We start from the raw sequence: 25,317 nt of genomic DNA on the forward strand, positions 1-25,317 counted from the left end.
ATATTTGCATTTTGGGTTATTTTTTCTTGTGGAATCTCAATTTTTCTATCTTTATTTCTAAATTTACAATCCAAAAATACCCCAATTAAAAATAATGGTAGTACTTAGCGCTTAAGTAGAGCCTTTCATCTTCAAAGGACTTTATAAATTTCAATCTTCACAACTCTTCTCTAAAGTCTATAAGTATCCTGATCCTCCACTTGCAGATGGGGAAATGAAAGAAGAGGTGTTAAATGATTTGCCCAAAGCCACAGAGGAAATCTGTGTCCAAATCAGGATTAGAACATGGGAGCTTCTGACTTGCAATTCTGTGCACGTACAACTAGCTGAGCTCTCTTTATAAAACACATCATTTAGATATTAGAAATACTTGCTTTGTCTTGGAGAAAAAAATTTGTATGAAGGACTACACAGGAGTTCCATGTAATAACAATGACTTTCTAGAAAGGGTAGTTGCACTATAAATGTACACTAAGTGTAGAACATCAAGGGTAATACAATACGTCCTTCCCCGAATTTAGGGCTAGTTTGTGGGTTTGCCACCAGCTCTGAGTAAAGGACAGCATATAGTTTTCCAGTCCCAGGAGCGGACTACGGTCTGTACTGTGACTTGGAGAGTCACAATCTGTTGCCTTATTCCTGCCTTGCTCCAAGGGAAAAGTAATCTGTGCCAGCCCAAAATTCATTGCAGATTACTTGCACTGGCATGCTAGCTCAGCTGCGCAGGCCAGCACATTGGGAGCCATGGAGCAAAGACTCAGTCTGGGCCCATTCACCTAGGTTGGAAGGGGGTGGCCCTTGTGACCCCATACTTCCCTGTGTCGGCACGTAGCACATGTCATGATTATGCTCCTAGTAGTGTTCACCTCATGCATAGTCAGGATGCTGTGTTCATATGCAAAAACTGAGTTGTGTCACTCTGTTAAAATTCTCTGTATCTGAGATGGTTTGATCTTGTCTAGAATTATTTTTTTAATCTGGTTTGCTACTGGAATATAAATCTGCTCAGTGGGCTAAGTTTAGTGTCTTTAATTAAATTGCCTGTTTTTTTTGTTTTGTTTTGTTTTTGTTTTGAATCTACATTGCTATTCAATAGACAGGATTGGCATTCTCTGCTTACAAGAAGCTCAGGAGTAAGGTAGTATTAAAACTGAATCAACTCCTGTCTGTGAAGTCAAGTCAGCTTTGAGATCAGTGATGATGACATGGGAAAATGGATACTACAGCAGTTTGGCAAGTGCCTGGTGGGGTGGCAGAGAGGGTTTCAAAGAAACTCTTTTATACCCACTGGCCTTAAAATTACAAAAACCTAATCTGGGATACTAGTCTTCCAGAAGTGACATATTTTACAGCCTGTATTATAGGGTGGCTACTGTGTTGTAGGGTAGGATCAAGGCTAACAAAGGAGCCTGAGAGAGTTAAGCACCTACATTCAATGGGATTTGGGCAAATATCCTTTAGGCTTCTTTGAAAATCCCAGCCCAAAATTTAGTACTATTTTCATTAATGAAAACTCCTATATAAAGCTGAGGGCCACAATTTTAATGAAATAGATGCCTAAAGTTAGTGCCCTAATCCGTACTCAAGTACCTAAATAAATGGACAGATTTTCACAAGTGCTGTGCTCCTATTGCTATTCATTGTTATGAAGATTTATGAAAGGATTGCTCTCTGTAAATACATCAGGGAGTGAGCGGAGTTAAACTAAGGGACAATTGTTGGGACAAGAACAAATAGATATGAACTGGCCATCAACAAGTTTAGGCTTGAGGTGAAGGTTTCTAACCATCAGAGAAGTGAAGTTCTGGAGCAGTCTTCCCAAGGGGGAATGTGGCCCAAAACCCTAACTTGTTTCAAGACTGAGTTTGATAAATTTATGAAGGGAATGGTATGATGTGGTTGCCTACAATGATGTATGGCCAACCATGACTGGTATTAGCGAATATCTTCAATGGCAGAGATGGGACACTAGATGGAGTGGGCTCTGAGGTTACTATAGAGAATTCTTTCCCAGGTGTCCAGCTGGTGGGTCTGACCCACATGCTCAGGGTCTAACTGATCACTATATTTGGATTGAAAAAGGAATTTTCCCAAAGTCAGATTGGTGGAGACCCTTGAGGTTTTTCGCCTTCCTCTTCAATGTGGGGCTTGGGTCACTTGCTGGTTTGAACTAGAGTAAATGGTATAGTCTCTGTATCTTGAAGTATTTAAATCAAGATTTGAGGACTTAAAAACATAAACAGCCATACTGGGTCAAACCAATAGTTCATCTACTCCATTATCCTGTCTTCCAATGGTGGCCAATGCCAGATGCTTCAAAGGGAATGAACAGAACAGGGCAGTCATCAAGTGATCCATCCCCTGTCATCCAGCCCCAGCATCTGGCAGTCAGAGGCTTAGGGACACCCAAAGGGTGGAGTTGCATCCCTGACCATCTTGGCTAATAGCCATTGATGGATCTATCCTTCATGAATTTATCTAATTCTTTTTTGAATCGAGTTATAGTTTTGGCCTTCACAACTTCCCTGGTAACAAGTTCCACAGGTTGACTGTGCGTTGTGTGAAGTAGTACTTCTTTTTGTTTGTTTTAAACCTGCTGCCTATTCATTTCCTTGGGTAACCCCTAGTTCTTTTGCTATGTGAAGGGGTAAATAACACTTCCTTATTCACTTTCTCTACACTATTCATGATTTTAAGGACCTCTATCATATCCCTCCTCAGTCATCTCTTTTCCAAGCTGAAAAGACCCAGATTTTTTAATCTCTCCTCATAAGGAAGCTGTTCGATATCCTTAATAATTTTTGTTGCCTTTCTCTGTACCTTTTCCATTTCTAATCTATCTTTTTTGAGATGGGGCAACCAGAACTGCATACAGTACTCAAGGTGTGGGCGTACAATGGATTTATATAATGGCATTATAATGTTTACTGTCTTATTAGCTACCCATTTCCTAATGGTTCCTAACATTCTGTTAGGTTTTTTGACTGCCGCTGCACATTGAGCTGATGATTTCAGAGGCCTATCCACAATGCCTTCTTGAGTGATAACAGCTAATTTAGACCCCCTCATTTAGTCTATATAGTTGAGATTATACTTTCCAATGTTTCTTACTTTGCATTTATCAACACTGAATTTCATCTGCCATTGTGTTGCCCAGTCACCCAGCTTTGTGAGATCTTTGTAACTCTTCGCAGTCTGGTTTAGACACAACTATCCTGAGTAATTTGGATCATCTGCAAGCTTTGCCACCCTACAGTTTATCCCTTCTTCCAAATTATTTATGAAGATGGTGATCAGCACTGGTCGTCTCAGCACAGATCTCTGGAAGACACCGCTATTTACCTCTCTCCATTCTGAAAAGTGATCATTTATTCCTACCCTTTATTTCTTGTTTTTTTTAAAGCAGTTACTGATCCATAGGAGGACCTTCCCTCTTATCCCATGACAGCTTAGTTTGCTTTAGAGCCTTTGGTGAGGGACCTTGTCAAAGGCTTTCTGAAAGTCCAAGTACATTGTATCCACTGGATCACCCTTGTCGGCATGTTTGCTGACCTCCTCAAAGAATTCTAATGGATTGGTGAGGCATGATTTCCCTTTATAAAAGCTGTGTTGAGTTTTCCCCAACAAATCATGTTCATCTGTGTGTCTGATAATTCTGTTCTTAACTATAGTTTCAACCAATTTGCCTGGTACTGAAATGAGGCTTATCGTCCTGTAATTGCCAGGATCACCTCTGGAGCCTTTTTTAAACATTGGTGTCACATTAGCTATCCTCCAGTCATTTGGTACAGAAGCTGATTTAAGCGATAGGTTACATACCAAAGTTGTTAGTTCTGCAATTTCACATTTGAGTTCCTTCAGAACTCTTGGGTGAATACCATCTGGTCCTGGAACTTATTGCTGTTTAATTGATCAATTTGTTCCAAAACCTCCTCTATTGACCCCCCAACCTGGGACACTTCCTCAGATTTGTCACCTAAAAAGAATCTCAGGTATGGGAATCTCCCTCAAATCCTCTCCAGTGAAGACTGATGAAAAGAATTCATTTAGCTTCTCCGCAATGGCCTTGTCTTCCTTGAATGCTCCTTTAGCACCTTGATCATCCAGTGGCCCCACTTATTGTTTGAATGGCTTCCTGTTTCTGATATACTTAAAAATTGTTTGCTGTTAGTTTTCGAGACTTTAGTAACTCAGCCAATGGTTACGGGCCTGTGATCGGCGTCGGCCCACCTACCCGCTAGGGGGCAGTGGGGAGCTACGAGGTCACTGGCCGGCTTGGGTCACGCCTCCGTCAGCGGGGAATTAGCGGCGGGGCGGCCGCCAGCCAGAGTCTGTAGCGCGCCCCTCAGGCAGGGGAGCGCCGGCAAAGGTCAGTAGCGCGCCCCTCAGGCAGGGGAGCGCCGGCAAAGGTCAATAGCGCGCCCCTCAGGCAGGGGAGCGCCGGCAAAGGTCAATAGCGCGCCCCTCAGGCAGGGGAGCGCCGGCAAAGGTCAATAGCGCGCCCCTCAGGCAGGGGAGCGCCGGCAAAGGTCAGTAGCGCGCCCCTCAGGCAGGGGAGCGCCGGCAAAGGTCAATGGCGCGCCCCTCAGGCAAGGGAGCGCCGGCAAAGGTCAATGGCGCGCCCCTCAGGCAGGGGAGGGCCGGCAAAGGTCAGTGGCGCACCCCTCAGGCAGGGGAGCGCCGGCAAAGGTCAATGGTGCGCCCCTCAGGCAGGGGAGCGCCGGCAAAGGTCGGTAGCGCGCCCCTCAGGCAGGGGAGCGCCGGCAAAGGTCCCGGCGTGGCTCGGCCGGGTAGGGGAACGCAGGCCCACCCTACACCACTGCGCTCCAGCCCAGGGCCCTGACAGTGGCAGAACGAGGGTCCCACCACTGGGTCAGCGGGGTCGTCCCGCTACATAGACTCACCACTGTGCAGCTCTGTCCCTGGGCTACTTCCTACCCGATTGCTCGCCCGAATCCCTCTGGTCCCGTAAGTGCGTCGGGGTAGTCCGCTGTTGGCAGCTCCGGCTCCCCCTCAGGCTCAGGCTCCTCCAGCTCCTCTGGGTACTCGGCTGCTGGCAGCTCCCGCTCCCCCACCGGCTCCTCCAGTTCCTCTGGGTACTTGGCAGCAGGCAGTCCTGGCAGCCCCAGTCCGTCCTCCAGGTGAGGTTTCCACGGGTCCAGGGCCTCCCCTGGTGTGGCAGCAGGCTCTGAAGGGAGCAGCCCGTGGTCTGTGTCTGCCTCCCTCCCTGGTGCCGCCCTAACTGAGCTAAGGGCCCCGCCCTTTATACTTCCTGTTCCACCCCTCCCCTTCCGGGGGGTGGAGCGAGCTTGGGTTGGCCCTGCCCACTCCGGCTGAGAGAAAGGCACTTTACCCTCAGGTTCGGAGGGAAGCCACCCTGGCTCCCTACAGGGCCTATTACAGGAGTAGGTGGGTGAGATTCTGTGGCCTACAATGTGAAGGAGGTCAGACTAGATTATCATGATGGGCCCTTTTGGCCTGAAAGTCTATGAGGAGGGGAGCTACCTGCAGAAGAAGGAATACACAAGATAAGGTGGTGATGTTGCTTGATGTTGCATGGGATGTGTCATCTCAGAATTGATCATTTGTTTTATTGTTTAAATAAAACATTTGGAAACAAGGCATAGGTGAGTTTGATATGGTTGTTGGACAGGGCTGAGGATGTGTGTGAATGATAAAGGGGTGAAAAAGGGTTTCTATAAGTGCTTGGCTGGCTGAGTTCTTGGTGAAATGATTAATGTTGCTGGTATTTGATTATATTTATTGTATTGTTAATGATGCCTTAGGGTGCCTAGAGCCTTGGATAAGTGACGCTCTTTTATTTTAAATCTAAATAAATAAATCAATATAATACATATAACAAAAACCCATCAAAATGAGTCAAAGGATGAAATGGTTGGAAAGAATTATCAAGAAAAGACTTCATGAAGAGCTAGATTACCAAGTAAGCAACAACCAGTTTGGGTTTGGGAATATTGCAGGAGAAGTACAGAGAGAAATGCAAGAAACTGAATTTAGTGTTTGTGGACTTAGAGAAGGCTTATAACAGAGTTCCTAGCGAACTGATATGGTGGTGCCTGTTGTCGCACAGCCTTCCAGAGGCATATGTTCAGACTATTATGGACATGTATGAGGGTAATACAACAACAAGAAGCAGCTGCAATGAGCCATTCACTATGAGAATAGGTCTACATCAAGGATCAATCTTAAGCCCATTCCTAAATATGATTGAAATGAACACCTTGATGCAGGAGATTAGGAGAGAAGCTCCATTGAACATGCTTTTCGCAGGTGACATTTTTGTGTTGGGAAGATAAACGTGAACTGGAAAGGTATCTAGAAAGACAGAAGGCTGCATTAGAAGAAAATTGTTTTTAAATCCAACCAAGAGAAGACTGAATACATATGAGGTTTCATTGAAAAGGGACGACAAGAAACCAATAAAAATAGTATTGAGTTACAATAAGAATGTTAGTGCTAGAAGTCGCATGAAAAGCACTAGGCGCAAATGGAGGGATTTGACAACAATTCTGTGTGATAAGAATGTGCCAATTAAACTCAAGAGCAAAATGTATAAGATCATGATTAGCCCAGCCATGACGTATGGGTTGGAATGCTGGCCAATGTGGAAGAGAGAAGTACAACTACTTCATGCTGCTGAAATGAGAGTGGGTAAGACAAGAACTGAACAGGTTACACAATGAAATGGTATGAGCCAAGATGCAGGTAATCCCCCATCATGGAAAATCTAAGGGTACGTCGACTGAGATGGCAGGGACATACAAGATGACGAGACGTGGAATATGTTGGTCAGAGAGTACACAATCTAGTAGTTACAGGACAAAGACTATAAGACCCAGACAAAGGTGGTTCAAGACGCTGAAGGAGGACATGAAGAAGGTTGGTGTCAGTTTGGAAGACACGCTTAACAGGAATGTTTGGAGATGAAGAACAAGAGCTGCCAACCCCGACTACACCTCTACCCCGATATAACGCTGTCCTCGGGAGCCAAAAAATCTTGTCGCATTATAGGTGAAACCACGTTATAGCGAACTTGCTTTGATCCGCCAGAGTGTGCAGCCCCACCCCTCCCGGAGCGCTGCTTTACCGTGTTCTATCCGAATTCATGTTATATCGGGCCGCGTTATATCGGGGTAGAGGTGTAATGTGACACGGTGAAGGCAAAGAACTTCACTCCAACAACAGTCTCAGAAGGGTGCTTGTACATCTTGTATTTAGGTTCCCTGCACTCCAGCTCTACTTCTTAGCTCCATTCTTAAAGGCAAGCATGGTATTAAAATATAGAAAACTCTAGAATTCAAGAGTAACTGACAATATCCTATCCTGCTAACAAAAATGGAATAGGCAGAGATACAGCATGATGTGCATGAACAGTTCTGCAAATTGTAATTTAGATCTAATTTTAAATCTGTCGACCCTTTGTTCCTTTGAAATAGAGAGCTAATTAGTGCCCTTCCAATATCAACATTATCTCAAGACAGAACAAACTATAATTGTGTTCTCTATGAACAGTGCTTAATTTGTAATGAAAGAGGTGATGGAGCTCAAGCAATTAGGTGCTGGGGCTCAGGCAATTTTTTTTTACTTTTCATAACTGACACAGGAAGCTCAGAGGTGCCCGGGCTATGAACGGCCAAGTCCAGAGGTGCCAGGGCTCAGCCCTGGCAAGCCCGAGCATGAATTAAACACTGTCTCTATGAATTATTGAGTAGAAATTTAGGAACCAAGTTACCTCTGCTTCACCATTTGTACTGAAAAAGGCAACTCTTACTCAAACCTTACTACATTATACATGAGTGTAAATTAGCGTTAAAATAGATAAATGCATGAACAGCAAACCAAAGCATTCTGTTCTTTCTTAATTAAATGCAGATTTTGTCCAGCCTTTTCATGACTAATCATGCTTTTTGTATAAAAATGCAGCACATGGTTTTGTTTGATTCAAAACTATTTCCGTGTTGAATAAAAGTTGGATATTATTTATTGTCCCCGTAGCCTCCCTCTGGGCAGTCAGATTATTACAGTCCCAGTGAACTCCTCACTGTCTTGGCATGTAAACAAACTGAGAGAAATTGGAAAAGAAGCCTACAACGTCAGCTATGCCTGGAAAATGGTAAGAGATCTTACTTTTGAATGGTAGCATATAGTTTTAATGTATGTTAATATATTGAAGCTTGAGTAGTTTGAATTTTAATTATACAGAAACAGTATGAATGTGTCTCTTATTATGGTAAATAACCTCACATTCCATGAAATTGTATCTTCAAATTTATTATAATTTAATCCTCAGAGACACATGCATACAGGCCTGTGTATAGTGTGTGTGCTATTAATGTACACGTCCATTATATGTTATATAATAGATATGTACACGCACAATTATAGTACATATTTTCCCAAAGGAAGACAGTCTATACTGAACTATGTCACACTATGAAGTCTTAGAGCAAAGCTCAAGTACTTGAAAATATTTCACACACACACTCAAGATAAAACTACAGACTTACACTATAGTGTTTGCATGTAGTTTATTATTATTAAAATGCTGATACTAACAAAAAAGAGAAAAAAAACTTTTAATTTTATTAGACACTTTCAAACTAATCATTGGCTGAAATTTTTTTTTGGGTGGCTGTAGATGGGTGTCATTTTAAATGCTGAATTGTCCCTTCCTACTGTATACTGTTTAATGCAGTTTAGATAGAAACGCCAATATGAATAAACTTTAACAACATTGTTCACGATCAAGACATTAACATTTCCTTTTAAGCATTAGTTGTAGTTATTCAGTACTGGAAACCCTTATATCTGTATAGGGCATGAGTCTACCATGTAATATGCAAGGCTGACTCAGGTACTCTCATATTCATAGGTATTTTATTTTCAATGCTCTGTCTAGTTTTCCCCAGTACATATTTTGCATTCAAGTCAGATGCAATACCTTGCAGAAATCTCTCAACACCAATTAAAACAACAAAATATCCCCAAATACTACCCTCAGTGGAGCAAAAAACTCCTGTGCATAATCTAGATGAATTCATAATTGCTAGAGTCTTACAGAATAAAATCAATTAAAATGGAATGGAAACTATATGGAAGCTTTTAATTCTGCTGTAATCATTAGACAGATCATATTTAATGGGAGGATTTGGCAGGCCAGCATCATTACCATCATTACCCAATTGCAAGGGGGAAAAAAGATTCTAGCAGCCCATTCACTTTTCAGTTTATTTTGTGAACAAATCTGGGTACTTATCTTGACCAAGGGAATAAAATGAAATCTACAACTAGATATAATGCAGGCAAATTTTGCTAATACCAAGAATAATTGGCTAATTGCTTTGTGTCAACAAACCTAGCAGGTACTGGTGGATCGTTTCCCTACATTAATTTGAATATAATCTAAGAGATTATGCTGAGCGGCATCATGTACCAGAAGTTCATGTAGGTGTGTTCCTGGAGCTAGTGTTGCCCTGTTGAAAGGCTGCATTAAATATCAGACAGCCTTACAGTCTGGTAATTCTGCTGCCAAGTTTTTCTAACCTGACGCACTTAAGTGTTCAAACCAGCAAAGCAAGCAATCCATCCAGCACTGGATTGGAGGAATAATGATGATGTCCTTGTATTATTGTTCATTTGCATTTTTCAAAATGGGAAACAGGCTACAAAGAGGTACATTGTATTCTGTTTCCATTTGTGAACTGCAGTTCTCTTGCCCGTAATGAAGTTTCATGAAGTATCCACACAAAAGCATCAGAGTTTAGATATTATGTTTAAAAAAAAAATGTGAAAACAAAAATGTGTGGGCTAAGCATCAACTTTGAAGAAGTCTTTTTTTTTTTTTTTAAGTATAACTCAATGGCTTTAATACACTTGGGATAATTGATCAAAGCACATACCTTAGTTATGTGGACTGTACTGCTGCCATTGGAAACCCTAAAGTCTAAGGCCTCAATCCTGCATTTAGAACGGTTTGGGCATGACCTGGCACCCATGCAGCATCTCCTCACAAAGTTCTCTCTGCAGAATCAGGGCCTTACTCCTGGAATATGGGGAAATTCAGCAATTTCTAGAGGTAATTAATTTCACAGAGAGAGTAGGGAATATGCTGCTTTGGCGTATGGGTAAATGTGATGACACCTTCCAGTGTACAAGAAACTGAGGAATTAAAAAAGTGGTGGGGGGGGGGGGATAGGGGGAAGGAAATTGAAAATCAATTAGATAAAACCTCCAACTTTTTTTCAGTCTAATTTTTAGTCCTTGTTTTTCAGGCCCAAGACACATCCTTCATTCTTTGTGTTGTGGTAATACAGCCAGAAATACCTGTTAAACAGCTCAAGAATCTGAACACCATCCCTAGCAGCAAGCTACTGTATCATCGACTGGATCTATTGGGCCAGCCCAATGCCTGTCTGCACTTCAAGCAGCTGGCGACCTTAGGTACAACAATCCCTCACCTCATCTTTATCTCATGCACATTTTTGTAGAGCCGATTGGAAAATAGAAAACATCTTTAGTTCCAATCCTTGTGAAAATATTTCTTCTTTTAAAAAAATATTTTTTAAAAACCTTTCAAGGGAAGTTTTCTATCCTGCTTCACTTTTTTCACTGCTTCACTTTTTCTGATTATAGCTAAACTGTGCAACTCTTACATTCATGGCACTTAGTCACCTGAGTATTCCTACTGCAATTCGTGGACTGCTTAGGTGAGTAAGTGCTTACTAAAATAAATGAGACTTGCACAGCCTAATTCTTAGAAAATAGGGTATATAGGGGCTGTTGACTTTGGATTTATGCAAATTTTTCACAGACATAAATATTTAATATCATCCATCTGTGTGAAGAAATCAGAAGATATAGCTCATGAGGAAGTCAGGATTTTAATATTCTTTGAAATCTTTTAATGTGAGATTTTCCAGACCTCTGAAACCTACATAAAAATTTCAAGTTCAATAGTACATCTTTCAAAAAAGGATATTTTGTCTTTCTATATATCAAACTTTGTAATCAACTCCATTCATTTCAGTATTTGCATTGATGTCATGGACAGAGGGATTTGGCCTCAGAATTATATGATAATACAAGTTTTAATATATAGAAAGGAGAGAACTTTTTATAATCCTTTTAAGAAAGATGAATCTAGAGGTTGTATACAAGTTTGAAAGGTTTGCAATCTTACAAGTTTTGAAGATTAAAATTCTGATTTCTCCCTGGAGTTTAAACTAAATTATTCATAAACAGAGTAAGCGTTCATGAAAAAGGATATAGGCATCATTGTTCGACAACTCAGCAATGACATTTGCTCATTGTATGGTGATGCTCCAAACAACTAATAAGATGTTGGACTGTATTACAGAGGAACTAGATGATGATATGGAAACTATTGTGTCATTATATAAAACACTACGTTCTTGTCTTGAATATAATGCCCAGTTTTGATAAAAGGGAACCGCATAATGGTCTCACCTTAGAAAAGATGTGACATTAATGGAAAAAGTCCAGGGACGCGTGCCAATAATGTTGAGAGACTCCGTATGAGAAAAAATATAATTGATTCAGACAGTTTAGGCTGGAAAGCTGATGAGGAAATAGAATAGAAGTTTATTAAGTGATGACTGGGGTAGATAAGGCTGCTATATGTGCAGTGGCATGCTTTGGGAGTGGTGTGGAAAAATGGAGAACCTTCCCACTGTGTAAGTATTGTCTCTCTAAGGTGCTGGGAATGCCTTCCCCTGGAGACAGTTGCACACTGAGAAAAACAATAAGATGAACATTATGTGGTTCCCCTTTATCCAATATTCAAGGAAAAAAAACCCAATTTCTCAGCACCCCAGCCCCTGCATTATCATTGTGTGATTTTTGTTTGTTCATGTTCTGTTTTGGCTTTGCCTTTTAAATATCACATTTCTTGCTCAATGAAAGCATACACCCAGACTATTCTCAACATCTCTTGTAGTCACTCTTTTTGCCCCCTTGTTCATGTTAGCAAACTCGCTCCACCAGTTTTGTCAGACTTGTGTTTTTTGTGCCTCTCCCTGTGTTAATGACCTGAAAGTCACAGCTATTTTTCGAGGTGGCCCCGGCAGAGTCCCACCTAAACCCCGTTTTCTGTCACAAAGTTCTTTGATAGGTTTCAGAGTAGCAGCCGTTTAGTCTGTATCCGCAAAAAGAACAGGAGTACTTGTGGCACCTTAGAGACTAACAAATTTATTAGAGCATAAGCTTTCGTGGACTACAGCCCACTTCTTCATCCGAAGAAGAAGTGGGCTGTAGTCCACGAAAGCTTATGCTCTAATAAATTTGTTAGTCTCTAAGGTGCCACAAGTACTCCTGTTCTTTTTTTAAAGTTCTTTGAGCCTCATCATTGGCTTCCCCATTCTCCATGTATTGTGCTAACCTTCACAACTTATTTGTATTATTTTATCGTGTCATTTTAGCCATCCCTTCACTCTACCAATGTCAGCCTTCATCAGCTTCTCTTGCCAGCACCTTTGCACTTTTTGTCCCAAGGCTAAGATCCCCATTAAGCCACTACCCTGTCTTCCTCAACAGCCCACCTTATGAGTTGCTGCTTCTGCAATGCTGCAGAACGCTGTCAGCTGATAATGGCTAGACAGGCAGTGAAGTGAGGCTGCTGTTACTGATCTGCTTGTTTCCCTTAACACACTGAAACCACCACCATCTACAGCAAGACACTCAAACCCTCCTTACCTTACAAAAAGGTGCACATAACCAGCCTGTTCAAAGCCATGTTCATATGACTGTGAAATAGACATTTTATTGTAACCCATGTATCTTGCATTATAGCATTCCAAAGTTTGAAATGAAAAGTAGGTTTCAAAACAAAAGAGGACATGATCTGTGCTTATAAGTCTTACTATTATTATTTGGGATGATAATCCTCATGCTTCCAGGCAAAAACTGGTGATCAGCTTGTGTCAGGAAGAGATTCCCTACCCTCCATACTATAGTACTGTACCTTCATTATTCGAGCTATAGTCTCAAACAGGATACTACATCAGATGGTGTTCTGTGATGGGATGGCATGTATTATATACCGAACATAGTGCTTTGTTTTTAATCCTCTAATACTTTGTTATTTCAGAAAGTCCCACCGTAATGCTGTCTGCAGGTAGTTTTTCTTCTCCGTATGAACATCTGAGCCAACCTGAGACCAAACGGATGGTGGAACACTACACGGCATACCTCAGCGACAACACCCGTCTTATTGCTAACCCTGGGCTTAAAGTATGTTATTTAAATCCATCTTCTCCCTCCCTTTCCCCATCCTGCCCTTATTGGTCAGCATGCTGGTCCCCATTTCACATGTGTCCTTTGGGTTGGCTCTTGGCCTATGGGAGTGTTGGGCATGTAGGATACTAGGATTTTTGGCTCTTGGTGCAGACACACTGTGCTCAGCCCTTCTGGCTTGGAGAAGCAGTGTGAACTAGTGCTTGGAGAAGCAGTGTGAACTAGTGCTTGGAGAAGCAGTGTGAACTAGGTTGAAAGGAATCCTGTACACTCCTCAGCTGGGTGGATGGGGGCTCTGACATGAGGGCTTCATGAGAAATTGGAGGGAGGAAGGGGCTCAGAGACCACAGGGGTGGGAGGAGGGGCCCTTTTCCACAGGAAGAAAGTTTACAAGCTGCAATTAGAATTAACAGTATGCAGAACGGTGCTGTAATAAACATTGGATCAGAAGATACCTTTGTGTGTTTATGCATTTATATGAGAAAACTTTGTTTTATGTACAAATGGGGCAGTATTTATATTTACCTGAAGTGAAAAGCAAATGTTAAAAGCTGTGCAGATAATAACAATATTTCATTATAACAAGCTTTTTTCTTTACTTGGAATTTGCTAGATCCATCTGGTGTGAGAAGATTTTAAAGAAGTAATTGGGTTTAGATTATCTCTGATAGGTCTTTAGGAAACCCTGCAAGCAGCTTATTATCTTTTCATGCAAGTCTTAAAGGAACCCTGCTAGGTCTGTCTTTGTTTTGCAGTTCTCTGTCAGAAATGAAGTAATGGCTACCAGTCACGTCACAGATGAATGGATGACACAAATGGAAATGAGTAGCTTGAACAGTTACATTGTCCGCCGTTACATAGCAACGCCCAATGGGGTGCTCAGAATTTATCCTGGTTCTCTCATGGACAAAGCATTTGATCCCACTAGGAGACAATGGTGAGTTTTAGGGTCCCGTTATCAAAGGTTTCAAAAATCTTAGAGGGTAATAATATTCCACTGGGGAAAATATTTCATGTAGGATTAATAGAAAGGCCATGTTTGTAAAGGATATTTAAATACATTTCTAATTAAATAATTTATATGCTCGGTAAAATATATTGTGTTTAATAGTAATTTTACTAGAATCTTTATTTGCTGTAAATCATAATTCTTTATTGTGATAGTTTCTATTTCTTATCCCTTTATACAGCATAAGAATAAAAATATTTACACATGAAACTAGGGACTATGCTGTTACTTTATTCATCCTTTAGGATCTATCAGTGTTAATTTTGGTTATTGATACTTTATGCAGCAGTTTTTGTTTGCAATGGATTTTCTTACTGTACAACTCTACCCCGATATAACGCTGTCCTCGGGAGCCAAAAAATCTTACCGCGTTATAGGTGAAACCGCGTTATATCGAACTTGCTTTGATCCGCTGGAGTGCACAGCCCCGCCCCCCCAGAGCATTGCTTTACCGCATTATATCCAAATTTGTGTTGTATCGGGTAGCGTTATATCGAGGTAGAGGTGTATTTCCAAATAGGAATTTTCTGGCTAAGTGCATAATTAATAGCTGCAGTTAACATATGATTTAGGAAAATTATATATATAAAACAAATGAGATTTGACACGAGAGAAATCTCTTGAGTGTGTTTTAACGTATGCTTTGTTAAAAGAAGTCAGCCAGGTGGTGCTGCAGTATGGCTCTGAACAATCAAGTTAGAGACTGGAATACATAAGTAAGCTTAGGATTCCTACCCTATGGCTTTATTAGCACAGTTCTAAATCACTGGTGGCATTGCTTGTTCCACAGCTCCACTACCCCACATCTCCCCTGAAAAATAATTACCATAGTTCTGGACTTGGCAGTACTCACCTTTCTTTGGGTCTTTTTCCTCTCCAAAGTTCAATCATTTACAGTTGTGTAATTTTTCTCTCTTCACACAATTAGCTGGCTTTGTGGCGCTCACACTATAAATGAACTGTATACAGCAGTGGTGGGCAACCTACGGTCCATCAGGGTAACGTGATTGCGAACCGCAAGACATTTTGCTGACGTTGACCTTCCACAGGCATGGCCCCCCGCAGCTCCCAGTGGCCGCGGTTTGCCGTTCCCAGCCAATGGAAGTTGTGGGAAGCAGTGGGCCGCAGGGACATGCTGGCTGCCACTTCCCGCAGCTCCCATTGGCTGGGAATAGCTAACTGTGGACACTGGGAGCTGCAGGGGACCATGCCTGCAGATGGTCAACATCAGCAAAATGTCTCGCAGCCCACAATCAGATTACCCTGATGGGCCGCAGGTTGCCCACCATGGATATACAACATTTACAAACACCTTTTTCCCTTTATTTAGAAAATAAATGTTTGTGTGTGTATATAGACTCCTCTCCCCCCTCCTCACTCCCCTCCCACCCCTGAGTAAAGGGATTCTATCAACTTGAAAGCTAATAAATTCTTTTAAAAAATGAGGAGTCATTTCAGGTATTATCCCTGACACTGTCTACCAGCTTTTGTGATTTTTACATTCACATTTTTCTTTTCCTGGTTCCTGGGTAAAAAAACCCACACAAATAACAAGGGAAACTGTTTGGCTATAAAGCAGATAACAGTGAAATTGTCTCTGCTCAAAGTGATGTCAAATGTGCAAAGTAAACAAATTGGAAAAAGAGAGAGACCGTTTTACTTTCACCTCTTACAGTTGGAGAACCTGGAGGTGTTACTTGTCACAATGACGTTAAAAAATTCTGATGTAAGTGTGAGTTATTTTAGGTGGCAGTAACCCTTCAAATTAATAATATGTAATGTTCATTTTGCTTTTTAAGTTTGCACATGTGAGTTTTGTTTGTATAAAAGAATGCTTTCGCCCTTCCTCCTATATTTTCTACACATGAATTTAACCACACTTTGTTCAAGGATGTATGCCCCAGTTGGTTTTTAAATCCAACATTACTCAGAATTAGATTTCATTTAAATAATCTAAATATTTTACTTTACTTTAATGTGATACAGTGAAATGTGTTTGTACAGAATAATGGAGTATGATTTTTCATGTGGAGTAACATTATCCTACTGAGTTAGCCTGTTTTGGGCCCTGATCCTGCTTACATAAAAACTCCTACTTAACTTCCAATACGGTGAGCTTTGACTTCAGTAGTGCTGTTTACAGGGCATTCAGTTAAATACTTGTGTAAGCCTCATTTTTTACATCTAAAATGACTGGTTTTCATTCATAAATAATGCTTGTTTTGGTCTTTACTAGGTACTTGCATGCAGTGGCTAATCCGGGGCTAATAACTTTCACTGGTCCCTATTTAGATGTTGGAGGAGCTGGCTATGTTGTTACAATCAGCCACACTGTTCATTCTTCAAGGTAAAATTTCATTTTGAATATTTGATCAATCCAAAAATCTGTGAATTGACTTGTAAAGACGTTATCTGTGATCAATGTATTTTTGCTAGAGCCCCAATAGGCCAGGTGCTTCCCAATGGGAGCAGGCACGATGCTTGTCCTAAAAGAGCCTTTAGTAAAATGGAAAGAATGTACCCAGATGCAGGGGAAACATCCAACTGAAGCTCTGTTTCTGGAAAATCCGTTCTGGGGGAGAGTTGCACAGATTGGTCTTTTGGAGGTTTATCAAAACTTGAGTTATAAGACCAATTTCCTGAAAGGTGTGTTGTGCCTGAATGTGATTATGGGTGAATGGGAGTAGAGTTTTGATATACATAAAATGTAGACATGAAAAAAATGCCCCTTGAATCAAGAATTTTGGTGTATACCCCCCACCCTTGCAGTTGCTAGCCTTGTGTTATGCCACTAGCTTTTTGATGAGGATTTGTAAAAAATAAGCCCATCTTCTAGTTAAGCTTCTTCTGTGTATGTTTGACTACATCCTTCCCCCTCTACTTGAAGGAGAAACTTTATCTTGTTTCATGGGTGTTCTTTTTCTGAATCAGGGGTCAGCAACCTTCAGCACACGGCCCATCAGGGTAATTCACTGGCGGGCCACGAGACATTTTGTTTACGTTGACCGTCCGCAGGCACGGCCCCCCGCAGCTCCCAGTGGCCGCGGTTTGCTGTTCCTGGCCAATGGGAGCTGTGGGAAGCTGCGCGTGTCCCTGTGGCACGATGAATCACAGCCAATGGGAGCTGCAGGGGGCCGTGCCTGCGGATGATCAACGTAAACAAAATGTCTCGCTGCCCGCCAGCGGATTACCCTGATGGTTCATGTGCCGAAGGTTGCCGACCCCTGCTCTGAGTGGTATTCACGTTAGATCTGTTTTTTCCAGTGTAGTCTTAAGAAATACACACTTTCTCAGTTGGTCACTTTTACACACACACACACACACACACTCTCTCTCTCTCTCTCTCTCTCTCTCTCTCTCTCTCTCTCTCTCTCTCTCTCTCCTATATATTAATAACGTCTTCTTTTCCCATCCCCTCCTCTGCACAAGACAACCAAGTATATGCCATGTACGTCCCAGCATAAAATTTTTAATTTCCTTGAGACAACATTGTTCTTTTAATACGGTCTAATGAAGAAAAATTAATGGTGAGCCAGACTGTGGTTATTAGCCAGTGGTTCCATTGAGCAGCACTGGCACAACGCCTCCTGGAACACAGGGGACGCATGCAATGCCTTAAAAAACTGTGCAATATACACTCCTCTCTGCACACAGCCAGTTCCCTACACCATTGTTCTCATTTTGGGGAGTCTAGTGCCACTGGTGGTGAGAGACCTGTACAACCATTGCACTCACTGGGCTGTGTGCAGTTTTCCACCCCTAATCAGGAGAGCAGGGAAGTTAGGGGAAGGTAGCTTCCACTAACCTCCTCGGCTGCCTGTGTACCTATGCATGAGAGCAGCGTTGTTAGTTTTCATAGGGAATGTCATGGCATATAGGTCATGGACTATAGTGTGGGTCAAAGGAAATAGAGCAGCCAGATTTCACACAAATTTTAAACTGCGATTTGCATGTTGGGAGATTATATCTGTGTCCCCCTGAACTTTTTAGCATGTTGCACTGTCAGCTTTCGGCCCCTTCATATACACTATCTGGGAGCATAATTTGTGTAGCTCCTTTGAAAGCCTCTGCTCTTCTAATTAGCTTTTCATCTAACATGGCTAAACGAGAACGTTCTCCTCTTCCCTCATTGCTTCAATTCCAGTATATTTTCAGATCCTCGTAGCTTGAGTTATTTACTTACAATATTGCCTTAGTCAGGTCTGTCTTATGGGTACCAATGTGAGCAATGCTATGTCTGTGCTAGCAGTACCCAAACTTTGGTCTGTGAAGCAGTTACGGGGGGTCTGGAGGAGGAGCAGGAAAGCCTGTGCAATGGGAGAAGAGAAGGGCAGCAGGAAGCAGCAGAACGGGGGGGAGATGGGGACAGAACAGATCGGAGAGGAAGATGAGAGAGCCAAATAGACTGATCAGCTTTTTCCTTAGTTTCCTGAAATTACTGTTCCATGTAAGTAATTGCTGTATTTGCCATAGTGATGTTACATGGTCGTAATTGGGAGGGGAGGTAATTTGCACACTTGCAAATGGGGAAGGTAGGGCCATAAGACACTTTGAGGGTATATCAAACTCAGAATAACCCCCCTTCAGGCTAACACCTAATGCCCCTTCCATCTACACACAAATTGTGCTGACCCAGGACCCCATGGGGATGGAAGGTCTGAGTCAAGCCGGGACTCAGCATTCAAGCCCTGTTGCTTTGCAGTACAGACTCAGCCCCACTTGACTCATGCTCTGGGAGTCTGCCAAAAGTACCCACAGGCTGACTTTCTTTGTCCTCTAGACAGTCACGTTTTCCTACACTGCACCACAAAGGGCTAGAGCGGCCACATTTTGGGAGGGTATATGGGTGGGATATGAGTGGCCAGACTCCGGCCCACATCATTCAGTGTGGATGCTGGAGCCCTAGGTTGGGACCCCGGGTTCAGCAATTCCTAACCTGGTCTTTCAAATGAGTGTAGACACTCAAGCCCTAGGTTAATAAAGCCAGGGTCTGCTAACTCAAGCTCTACTAAATCTGAGCTTACATTGCAATGTAGACATACCCTGAAATTCTCTATATGAAATTAGGAGAGCCCCTGGCCTGTGCCATTCAAAACTTAGAGCTTAGCCATTTTGTGCTAGAATGTCCAAAAATGTACTTGTTTATGTGGGAAGAAACTGTACATCCCAGCCTCTATATGCACAGACAGGAAACAAATCAAAGCAAAAGAGCCATCCCCACTTCTGGAACAACACACCACCATAGCTATAAACACAATCCTGATGTAGGAAAATACATTTTGTGTATTGCTGATTCTTCTATGACTAAAAAAAAAAAAAAAGTTCATGTAGGGCCTCCCATTTTAAGAAAACGTTCAGTATGTTTCACTTCGTTTCTGAGTTGACATTCATTGCTGCATGTCTTCTGTCATTACTGTCAAGAGACTGAGGAGAGGGGTGAGGTTTTATATATAAAACCCTTTCACATATTGAAGTGATCCTTTGTGATTCAGAGATCAGACAGTTTAAAATAATTTGTCTTCAGGCCAGACATCCAACCAAATGATGAGATTCCATCAGATTAGGGTATACAATCTTTAGAGTTCAGTTTTCACTTCTATAGCATACTTCATATTGAACACTTTCTTAATATTCCTGCTAGCGACACTGTAATACTTCAGAGATAAATATTAGCCACTCAGCTTGGTTTGTATGAGGAATCTGTTCCAGCGTTTTCATTGGTGAGCCATCTGCTATACACACCCCAACTAACATCCCAGCAGGAAGAACTTGGTTTCTAGCATTGCTCTGCTAAATAGTTCACTTGGCCAGCTCTGAGTTGGGGACATTAGTGCTGTTTCTAAACACTGAAATATTGAGGGCTGCTTTTAGTTTTTCTACGGAAATATGTAGACTTTGTTTGATCTTTCCCACAGCAAAACATCTGTCCATCTTCCTTGGCAGGAGCATCAGTCAGGGCTACGTAACTATGTGGAGCTGTTCACATAGGGAATCATTTAAGAGAATAAGAGCTTCTTCTTTGAGGACAAAAATGTACTGGCTCTTCGTGGTGATATATCAATTTTTTATTTTTTATTCTGTTTTGTTTAATAAGAGACAGTTCAGATCATTTCAAGGAGACTTGTATAGTTGTCGTTGAGGCTCCAAGTATTGCTAGGATCAAAAGGATATTGTCCCATGGGGTAAGCCCCCAAATTAGGTTTTGTGTTTAAAAAAACATTCCAAAGGCCTAATGTTTTCATTAGAAACAGCTATTCAGATTCAAACAGTTCCTGCTGCTGTTTAGGACCTAATATTACAGCATTATGTTACCAGGAAGTGAAATTGCAAAGAGACCTATAAACAAAAGTGAAACTGATCAATAAATTTTCATTGTCCAAGCTGAATGAAATATCCCAAGAAAATAAGCAGCAGCAGTGAGAAGTAAGATGTTTTCATTGTAACAATCTAAATTGTAATTAATAACCAAAGTTAATTTCTTCGTTCAAATGTAATTTTTCACTTGATCGTGCCTCTTAACTTCTTCCATGCTCTCAGCCAGTGTGATCATCTTGTTCATACCTTGCCAGTGCACAATACTTGAACTTCTTCTGTTGATGTTTGATGTAATCAGAATACATCAATGAAATGACTGCTTCTCTTTTGTTCCTATTATATACGGCATAGTATTTGCTTCCAAAGGTTGGGAAAAAGACAATCCATGCACAAAATGATGTTTTTTCTACTACAGAATATATCAGATAATTGGAAGGGATTAGTGCCCAAAAGTGAAGTTAAAATAATACTTTTAGAAGCCTTTTGTATGGCTTTTACAGAGAGAGAGAAGACATCTTCAGGACATTATAGTTCTCCTTCTTGTTATATAGAACCAAATATGATTGTATTACACTGGAATCCTGTCTCCCTGAAATTGTTTAAGATAAGAACAGATTTAATTTAATGTATCTATTAAAAGACTATATGCTTGATATGGCCAAAGGGATTTTTAGGTAAAATATAGCTACGGACAAAAAGTCTTAATTAGTGCTGTCGCTGGGAAGATATTTCATTATTATTTACCTTTATAGGATTAAACTTCAAGAGCTAAGTTAGCAAAACCATCCTCTAAAGTGCCACTAGTAACATTTTTGAGACTGCAATCCGGTCTTTACACACTCTGTGTTCTGTGATGTCTACCTGACTTGCACATGCAAATAGATATGACCTCATGTTTCTGTGGATTTTTGCCTTCACAAAACTAAAGGCACAATTTTTGTGCAGGCTCAGCTTTGTGCAGGGAACAGTTTTAGGGTTGACTGAAATTATGGACCTCAGTGCATATATTGTGGAACAACATGAGCACGATCACTTCATCAGGCCAGCTTTCTTTTAGATGGGTGGAGTCATAGCACAGACAGGTTTCTTTAATCCACTAGAACTGATTGATCTGCTCTTCATTTGTGTGAAAAATCATCAGGTGGTCAGCATCTGGAATATTGGCAAAGAAGCCCCTGCTGCATCGTGAGGCCAGCTGTCCCGTTCCATTGGCTGCTGTATCTAGGCATTGACATTTTTGATTCTATCTTCATAGATGAAATTCTTTTAAAAAATTTTCAAAATAGTATTAAATTAAATAGGTCTATTCTCCCATTATAGGGTGCTTAGAAGGGAAACAGGCATTAACATAATCTCTGGTGAGTGGGTATACAGCAGTGGTCCCCAAACTTTTCAGGGTCACACACCCCTTAACACCCAGTCTGGGGATCTGGGGCCAGGGCCAGGAGAAGAGCAAGGGCTGGGTGTGGCACCATGTCTGGATGCGAGGCCAGGAGCCCGGGCCTTGACTGGGGGCAGGGCTAGCGCAGAGTTAAGCGTGGAACAGGGCAGGGTGGCGCTCCCTTCCCGCCACCCATGGGGGCTGGCCCGGGCCCTGCTGTGCCCCCCCCCCCCGAACATTCCTCTGCACCCCTCGTAGGGGGGCATGCCCCACCGTTTGGGAACCTCTGGTATACAGTATCCCAAAGAAGGGAGTCGCTTCTTCCTGTCACACGCTCTCGTGGTGCTCCTAGGAGGAGGCCCTGCCAAGCCAGACAGCAGCATGGGGATTTGGGGGTTAAATCCTGGAAGAGTGTGGAGGTGGGAAGAAGAAGTTGATGTCCTATCTAGAAGAGCCTGGGCTCAGGGACATTTACAGGGAGCATCTAGGCTACTCTCCTGAGAAAGGAAGGAGGATTTGCCAGGACAGGGAGCTTTGGAAACACAAGTGATGTCATAAGATATGATGTCCTGTTTGTTGTTTTGTTTTGGAGTTTGGGTGACCAGATGTCCCGATTTTATAGGGACAGTCCCGATATTTGGGGCTTTTCACACTTGCTATCTGGTCACCCTATTTGGAGTTCACAGGCTCTTAACCTGCTAAAAGGGAATGTCGCTGGAGACTTTGCTGGTTTGGGCTTTTTTAGTGGAACAAGAACCCTCTAAACAAACCAGAACCCTAAGAAAGCATATTGTTTTGTTGTGAACTTTCTAACCGTCCACCAGTCTCTGGCCACGAGCACTCTTGGGAGTACTGCACTGTTAATGGAGAAAACAGCACGGGTGGGAAAATAAAGGCAAATGATTGAGGAATAGGAGAGCTTTCCAGCACTGTTGTGAAAAATACTTTGGCATATGTGCTCCAAGATTGTGTTTTGTAGGTCTTTGATGTGTCAGTTGCTAAGGTAACCATGTGTATTCTTGAGCTGCTGAGGAAAATGGGGACACCAGCAGACCTCCACATATGGACAGGATACTATAATGCGCAGCAGCTGCTGCTGCTGCTCTTAATCATCCACAAAAACTAAAGATCCTGCTTTATTCCTGAATGTGAATTTTCATTACTATGTCCAAGTGTGGTTTCTCTATGCTGGAAAATTACATTGTGGCAGAACACGTTAACTAACATGATTTTAAATGCAATTTAGCCCTCAGTGTGTGTCTATCATCATGTCAGCTAGGACTCACCCCAGGGTTAACCGTGATGAGCTTGATAGGATGTTAAACATGGCAGTCTTTGTCTGCAAGGAGTGTTTTAGTATAGTATTAACTATATTTTCAGCCCCTAATGTGCTTGTACATGGACCATTTTTTTGCCAGCTGACTTTGAGGTTTGTAGTCACACACCTCAGTGGCATAAAAGCCAGAGGTGTGAACTGTCCTATGCAGAAAGGAGGTTTTGAAGAACTGCAGAAAACAATTTAAATTTTTTTTTAAAAAAAGCGTGGAAGACGGTGTCGTCTTGTGTTCTGCTTTCTGCTTTGTAACTTCCAAACAATTTGAAGTAATAAACATTATGACCAGAAGGGGGCAACCTCTCTTTATGCTAGAGAAGATTACACTTTAAAGAGTTTAAACTATATAAGTAGTAAAGACAAAGTTTTAGATTAAGAATAAAAACAAATTACCCCTCCCCTCCCCCGGGAGGTTTCACATAATCTGAAGAGGGGCTTCATGTTCCCTTTGGCATAGTAGGAGGGTGAGTAAAAAGCCATAAAAATTGTAATAAGCAGAAGGTCTGAAGGCCACTTAGTTCCGTAGAAGCTGAAAAGATTCTTTAAGCAGCATCCTCCCCCAGGAAGCAGGTATTGCTCTGTAATTGGTGCTGAGCTTAAGGGGGCTGTGAACTGTGGTGATGCCGGGGGAGGGGAGGGGGAATTTTGTTTTTTTGTTTAGGGTATTTTTAACCCTAACTTACATTGTTATGTGTGTAATGAAAGTGAATATGTGTTGGCCCCTTAAATTACCTGCTTAGATCTCTTCACCATGTTTGAGCCTTTCATCTCGCTTTCGAGCAAAAAATCACTCTGGAATAATGAAGACCAGATCATATGGCATAAGGGAATGCAGTGGAAAATGAGTCTTTCTGGTATCTGAGGTTTTCTTCTCTACAGACTCTTGCTGTAGAAAGAGTGCAAGTGATGTGCTCAAGCAAAACATCTGGAAGAAGGACTCCCATTCTTACTGTGCTTTCTGCTATGCAAGGGATACAAGCTGAATCACTAAGCAAATACTGGGTGGGCTGCATATAAATGAGATCAAATGCAGGGAGATAACTTTGGGTTTCTTCAGCACTCAGCCATGATCCTGTTCCATTGTGGGATATACCCCAGGTTTAACACCCAACTGGTAAAGGTAAAACCTAGGTGGGGGCATTTTGTTCACCTCGACCAGAAATCGCATGTTAAAATACAACTGTCCTGTTCACAGTGGGTTTCAAAATGTGCTAGTTAAAACATTTCAGCAAATGTGTGTATAAAATACCTTTTATCCTAAGCTAGATAAGCCTGAAAGGGATATGAGCTACACTTCTTAACTGAGTGCAGGTCTGAGCCTGTGTGGGTGTCATTTACATGCTCAGGGGGGGTTGGATGCCTGTCTGTAGATTATTTACTTCATATCAAATTCAGCAAAGTATTTTGAATGTTCACTTATTCATATAGTCCTTCAATCTGCTTCTCTTTTTCTATTTAGTGCACAGATGTCTTCAGGACATTCTGTGGCTGTGATGGGCATTGACTTTACTCTGCGGTACTTCTATAAGGTTCTAATGGACTTGCTACCAGTTTGCAACCAAGATGGAGGCAACAAAATAAGGTACACCTTTGGGTTACTGAGTTAACCTTAGTCTTCCCTTTCATGTGGTATATCTTCAAACATTCTGTTCCTTGGTCTGGCTCACCCTGCCGTATTGTAATCTGCAGTCATTATCCTCATCAGGACAGTCTGGACTCTTGATATCTGACATTGAACATATATGAACAATCAATAAAATATAAAAAGGGGAAATAATTCATTCTTACTTGTATTATTCAGGCTTAATACAAATGCCCATAAATCCATTATAAGATGAACGCAGCTTCCATTCATTCTGTTATTTGTTCTTATCCTGGAGTATTTTTAGATACTTAACTGGTGACACTGACAGTATGAAAGAACAAAATTTGTTTACATATGAAAATCACACAATCCGCTTAATTGATTTGAAGCATAAATATTCAGCACTATTTTGTTTAAGTTGT

At 41.7% G+C, this 25,317-nt stretch overlaps 1 protein-coding gene across 1 annotated transcript in view; it reads left to right on the forward strand.

Moving 5' to 3' along the window:
* Positions 1–25,317, forward strand: part of CACHD1 (cache domain containing 1) — a 203,710-nt gene that overhangs the window by 158,041 nt on the left and 20,352 nt on the right. The window contains 6 exon segments of the mRNA XM_005300064.5: positions 8,017–8,134; positions 10,293–10,461; positions 13,127–13,269; positions 14,028–14,209; positions 16,518–16,628; positions 24,770–24,892. Of these exon segments, the coding sequence (XP_005300121.1) occupies positions 8,017–8,134; positions 10,293–10,461; positions 13,127–13,269; positions 14,028–14,209; positions 16,518–16,628; positions 24,770–24,892 (846 nt within the window).

The sequence above is a fragment of the Chrysemys picta genome, chromosome 8 (assembly GCF_011386835.1).
Source record: "Chrysemys picta bellii isolate R12L10 chromosome 8, ASM1138683v2, whole genome shotgun sequence".
Taxonomy (NCBI): domain Eukaryota; kingdom Metazoa; phylum Chordata; order Testudines; family Emydidae; genus Chrysemys; species Chrysemys picta.